This window comes from Lycium barbarum, chromosome 5 (genome assembly GCF_019175385.1).
Source record: "Lycium barbarum isolate Lr01 chromosome 5, ASM1917538v2, whole genome shotgun sequence".
NCBI lineage: Eukaryota > Viridiplantae > Streptophyta > Magnoliopsida > Solanales > Solanaceae > Lycium > Lycium barbarum.
In genome coordinates, this window is record NC_083341.1 from 111382693 (window position 1) to 111389387 (window position 6695).

A 6695-nucleotide genomic window follows, 5' to 3' on the forward strand; every position below is an offset into this window, starting at 1 on the left:
AAAGGATACACCTGTGAAGAGGACTGCTTCAAAATTGAATACACCTGTGAAGAGGCCAAATTCAAAACTGAATACACCTGCGAAGAGGCCTAATTCAAATTTAAATACACATGTGAAGAGGCCTACTCCAAAAATGAATACACCATTGAGGAGGCCTACTTCAAAAATGGATATACCTGTGAAAAAGCCGGTCCCTCCAAAGGCTAAAAAGCAGGTGCAGCCAAAAAAGCCATTTGTCCAGCGTGATGATGTCCCGAAAAAAAACAATCAAGATGAGTTTGTGATGTTAAGGCAAGAAATAGATGATTTTAAGAAGTCGGTAAAGGATGAAATCAGGGGTCTTCGGAAATCGGTAAGTGTAATTTATAGCTTTGTTTTTTTTTCGTCCATATAATCGAAAGTTTATGATGTAGTTTCATATATTGATTAGGTAAATAACGACATCAAGGATCTTCGTAAATCCATGGACGATAAATTCACAGAGGTTCTTCAAGCAATTAAAGGACGAAATGATTCAAAAAAGGTAAAATAAACACATTTGAACACATTACAATGTTTAAGTTAAATAATTATTAATAGACAACTTTTTTTTAAAGGGTGCTGGAAGTGAATCTCCATTCCAGCAACATGATGGTGGAACACATCGTTCAGTCAATGACAACATATTTGATACATCACCAATATTGAACCAAACATTTACACCTCATGTTGCAACAGAGGTAATTCTTGTTGTTCCGTATCCGACATTTCCTAACTATCAGATACATTATTCATTTACTAGAGGTCACTGATTATGTCTATACAACTGTATTGTATTCATGAAAGATTATGTGCATACAAATTATATTTTTTTGAATCCTGATTCACCATAGGGCTTAGCCGGGGATGTCGGGGTCACTAAGTGTAATTCAAGTGGAGATACAGTAAGAGCAGATACAGAAGAGATTCATGAAGAACCCGTCATTTTTGAACAACATATTGAACCAGTGGTTTGTAACATTTTAAAGTTTTTTATGCAACTGTTTGTTCATTTATTTGTTATCTCTTTTATACTTTTTTCCTAAAAAAAATTCATGTAATGTCATGTTGTTATAGGCATTTGGATCTCAAATCCAAATTGAGAAATCTCAACATACAGTTGATGCTGCCCATGTTGTTCCTGCTTGCAAAACTAGCAATGACAGAAGCCCCGTGTTAGTCGGTGACAAAACAGTTGAGTTACGCCCTGATGAAGGTGTATCTTCTACGTCGATCAATGTTGGTGTTGTTGATCAAAACCAAGAGAGAAAAGAAGATGCCCCTGATGACGTACATCAAGTTGCATTTCATGTTCAGTTGGAGCATAACCAGATTCAACGGGAAAAAGGAGTGGATGAGTTGGATGACAGTTTTTTCCCAACCCAAAATACTGTAGCAAAACTTGTGATGAAACTGCGTAAAGATAGGCGCCCTGGCCCTTCGCAAGTTTCTCCATTCGTGACAAATTTTGGCTCCGCTTCGGGTTAGTATTATTACGTAATTAGATGTGTATGCATGTATTTTCTTATCCTTGTATTTTTAATCATATTTCATTGTATTCAAGCAGGTAGCTCAGTAAAGTTGACACAGATATTAAACATGAAACACCCATTTGAGAATGATGCTATCACGGGGCAACATGATAAAAACCTTTTAGCTGATTCCTCAAAATGGGTTAGAGAGGGGCTACTTGTTAGACATGATGTCAGGTAAGTTTATTCAACAATCACAGTTTTTTTTTTTTTTTGAATTTTATGAATAAAGTTAACTGTAACATTAAATGTATACACTTGTCCTTCCATCGATACAGTCAATAATATGTATACAGTTATGTGTGATGTGGTATTTTGTATTTTTAAAGACACACTCATGTCATTGCACTGTATACAACACTGATTTCATTATGATAGATGCTGATCAAATATACTATGTAGTTTTGCAAATACAACTGACTGTATCAGTGTATACAACAACACTGATTTTACCTTGCAATTGTATTCATTGTATTCAAGTGAATTTTAAGTTGTATCTAAAATCACATTTTTATTATTGTACACAACTAAACTGTATTCATGTGCAAAGAGTCAGTTATATTCCATGTATATAATCAGACTGATGCTGTTTGTTTTTATTTTTTATTTTTAGAAAGGGTAAAGAGGACCATTACAAAAAGGGGAAGGCAGTACTGCCAAATTTCTTTGAGTTTGGCAATAAAAAAATAAACGACAAGAATTGGTTACTTCTTATCAATGGATGGGCAGTTGTGGAATGACGAGGTGTGTTAAACTGTCATTTTTGGATATATTGTATACCTTTGTTGGTATACCACGCTAAATCTGTTTACATTTTGTTTCAGCACATTGATGTCATGTTTTACTACTTCCAAAAGAAAGCCAAGTATGATACATCTTCCGGATACACATTTACCACTGTCGATTGTATTTTTATGCCAAAAATTGATGTTATTGCCAAAGCATACGCCGAGTTGGATGGTGCTGCCACAAACATTGGGAATCTGGAAGATGATTTGTGTGAATACGTCAAAGGCCACAGATTGCTATGCACTGTTCCGTGGCATTTAGTTGATAATGTTCTTATCCCAGTAAACATGAAAGACAAAAATCATTGGTTGTTGGCAGTCCTTTCATTCCCGGACAGAAGTTTGTATGTATACGATTCTTATCGTTCAGCTGGTCATGGGGCAGCAGTTAAGATTGAAATTGATAAACTGGCCACACTGTTGCCAATTTTCTTACACCTGACAGACTTTTGTGATGCGAAGAAGGATATTGACTTGACAAGTCACCCAGCATACAAAGGCAAAGCAATGGCTGATAAATTGGATGTTGTTTTTGTTGAAAACATGCCACAACAAATTCTTGGTAGTATGTATGTAAATTTATGATTGCTTATAATACGTCATACGTACATAATTGACAATTTGACAACACACTTTTTTTTCATATTTTTTGTAGGGACTGCGACATCTATGTCACTGCATATACGGAGTATCTTATCCAGGGAGAAGGGATCCCAGCTTCTGATCTTGATGCCGAGTTATTACGTACGAGATATGGTGCACTTTTTTGGGATTATGCTCGGCAGAAGATAGAGCAAGATGCTGCAAGCGATAATGAGGCACCTCCAAGGCCAGTTAGAGCAGCGATTGATTTTGATCAAGTTAAAAAAGTCATAGTTGATTAGTTTCAAGTGTTCTAGATTGTAAAACATATTCTAGAGTTTTATGCTTTAATCATTTTGTTTTTTTTATGAATACACAATTTACAACTATTATTTTGATGAATACATTACAGTTTTTACAAGTCTTTGTTGATATCTGATAGCTGTATACATTACGATTTTTACAAGTCTTTGTTGATATCTGATAGCTGTATACATTACGATTTTTACAAGTCTTTGTCGATACATTACGGTTTTTAATATACGGTGTTACCTACTCAGGTTTTGATGCAAAAAAACAGCTGCGTTACGGAATGTATACACAGTTGCATCAATCTTCCCATAGCTGTATATGCATATATGTATCTGCATTCTGTAAAAAGGCCAGAACCTAGATCTGTGTATACAACCTGGAACAAAATTCCATATACAGCTGTCTCAGATTCTTACAAAATTTGTATCAACTTATATGTACCTTTAACTGAGCAGAAGAGGTTATATACACCGCTTGTTTTAGATTCATCATATGGTAAATACATAATTAACAAATGTGTGAAAATATATGTATCAGAATTTCTAATTTGAAGCTTGAATCTGAATATGTCCCGTGTGTAAATCATCATATGTTGAATGCATATCATTAAAAAAAAAAAAAAAAAAGAGAACGAATATACATGGTAATTCATGAATAGGCATCAAACAAAATACACAACGATTATTTCACTATATTCATATAGAATGCCTTTATTCAATGTTTCAAACCACACTAAACGAACAGATTCATAGTGACCTGCGTTTTGCATAAGACTTTGTCCAAAACAGAAACAAGAGAAACAGTAGGTCTTACAACGAAAACAATAACTATTTTCTTCGAGGCTTGTTTCTACAAGAACGCCTATTGTGTCCAGTATATCCACATCTGCTACACGAATTTGTACGCGAACATGAAAACCACTCGGCTAAAGAATTATCGTGCTTCTTTTTTGGCCTTCCAGATGGTCTCTTGAATCTCGGTGGGACAACTACATCTTCCAAAATGTATCCAGGTATTTTTCAGTTTGACTCATCGGGTAGAGGGTAAATTGGGACATCATAAGTCTTCATCACAGTGTTCGGCTTGTATATTTCTGAGCAATAATTATCGGGTTTGAGATTTTTTTTCTTAAGGACAGTCCAAGCATGTGGGCAGGGAATCTCCTCCATTTGAAACTCTTTGCAACTACAAGTTTTCTTTTCAATACAAACTATGAAATGCCGCCCTTGATCGATAACCGTGTGCACGTATTCAGTTGATGGTATTACCTAAAAAAAAGACCGAAACATAATATCATGATATAGCTATATGTCAAATCATACACAAACGTATACAGTTAGAACACAAACCTTCATTCTGATAGATTTATACTCGTTAACAGATAACATTTTATTGAATTTCCTCTCAAGCGTTGTGAACGTATATGATCCATTTTGTCGGTTGGTGGCTTGGTGCAATTCCAATGGCCAAACAGCAACCTAACTTCTTCCAAAAAAATTGAAGATTGGCAATTCTCTTGCCTCTACGAGTGATGCATTGATAGACTCGGCAATATTAAATGTCATTGTCCATGCACGGTTGACTGGAGCATAAAGCCTAACCCACTTTTCCCGTCAAGCTTCCTCCAAGTAATTGTTCACATGAATATCCACTTTCTCAACCTTTTCCATAAGCACATCAAACTCATTTTGTGTCTATGCTTTTGCCATTGCATAATACACTCGACTCAACACCTTGTGACTCTTTCGATATTTGTTGTATATGTTTTTCTAAAGATGCCAAATGCACGCAAGATGCGGAACATTTGGGTATATTCTGGATACAGCCTTGATTATACTTTTGTGACGATCAGATACAACACACATGTTCTCCCGTTGCCCATATGCTTCCTTAAACTATTCGAAAAACCATGTCCAAGAATATTCCCTGCAATTACAATTTAATATACAACTGAATATTTTTAAAAACCTTAAAAACGTATGTTTTTTTAATTATGTATACAAACTGATGTAATATTCATTACCTGCACCATCCATTGTGCTTGCTGAAACGAATGTTCCATTGTATGTTGTTTTGATGTGGCTACCGTCTACTACCACGATAGGTCTACAATAGTCCAACCCTTTGATAAAGGCATATAATGCTACAAACAGGTATAAGAATTCATTTTCAGATGATTTCGTCATTCTTATATGAGAATTGGGATACGTTTTATCCAAAATGTATACATATCCAGGCAGCTTCTTGTATGATTCAGCAGGCTCTCCCCTCAATTCCGTCACAACTTTTTGTTTAGCCCGGTAAGCCTTCATGTAGGGCACATCCACGCCAAATTCGTTTTTCACATCATCAATTATATCCCTTGGCATGTACTTCCTCTTATGATTTTTAAATTTTGATTTTATAATGCCTGCTATGAAACGACTACTTGCTTGATGTTGCATATACACCTTATCCTTCAATGGACAAGTATGTGTGTCCACGAACTCTCTGATTTTGAACATTGTTGATTTGTTAATACTCGAAGCCTTTAATTTCCACTCACATTGCCTGGATATACATACAATTATGTAGCTGCAATTACGGATATGTATACACATACATCCAGTTGACAAACACACATCAAATGATTATTCAAAACAACAAGTTTAACTACACTAATTTCATATACATGCATACAAACTTGCAGATATATTAGTGGAAAACTAACCTTGTAGAACTCGACCGGTCGGTATGGAATTGAAATCTATTGTCAATAGCATACTTCACCATCACAGCTTTCAAAGTGTCCTTATCACTGTATACCTGATTTACCATGACATCTTTATGGTTACGGTTCGAGATTATCAAATCGTTGTCACCTCTGAACGTAACTACTTGATGATTAGAACTTGAGGCCGCAACTGACATCGATTCATTTGTATCCATTGACTGTATACAATTTGTACGGACCAGTTCAAGGCCACCATGAATAACAATTTCACCTGAAAGAATGTTTTCACTCATAATGTCGGTTGTAGAGATACACAACGGATACATCCCAAACTGCCTATTCTCTTTCTTCAGTTCAACATACACTCTGACACTTATGTCAGAGTGTATTTCCAGAGGCTTACAATTACCGTCGATCAAATATTTGATAGTAATTTTTTTGATACTGGTATCTATTATCACCTGGTTTGAAATTGCATCAACTAACTCATCATACGAGGCATACTCTCTGAAAACTATTGCATCTACAGCGTAATTCACGAAACAATTCTCATCATTCCAATAACCAGAATGTTGAATTACAGCTGTTATGTTTGACATATTTTGAATACAGAACTGTGAATACAAAACTTAAAATTCACTGCATAAAAACGAGAACAATTGAAACGATGTTTGTATACGTCAAGGAGGAATTAAGCAGGAATTGATGCAAGCAACACTGAATTCGAATCCACTGATGTAATTGAATCCG

At 35.4% G+C, this 6695-nt stretch overlaps 2 protein-coding genes across 2 annotated transcripts; both read left to right on the plus strand.

Annotated features, from left to right (window-relative positions):
• The first annotated feature begins 818 nt into the window (after positions 1-818).
• LOC132639625 (uncharacterized) lies at positions 819-1766 on the plus strand. Its single transcript, XM_060356065.1, has 3 exons — positions 819-830; positions 873-989; positions 1096-1766. The coding sequence occupies exons 1-3, from the start codon at positions 819-821 to the stop codon at positions 1504-1506; spliced, it is 540 nt and encodes a 179-aa protein (XP_060212048.1). The 3' UTR covers positions 1507-1766.
• A 203-nt stretch (positions 1767-1969) lies between these two features.
• Positions 1970-3337, plus strand: LOC132642608 (uncharacterized). The gene is made up of 2 exons (XM_060359706.1): positions 1970-2294; positions 2375-3337. The coding sequence occupies exons 1-2, from the start codon at positions 2268-2270 to the stop codon at positions 2921-2923; spliced, it is 576 nt and encodes a 191-aa protein (XP_060215689.1). The 5' UTR covers positions 1970-2267; the 3' UTR covers positions 2924-3337.
• The last annotated feature ends 3358 nt before the right edge of the window (positions 3338-6695 follow it).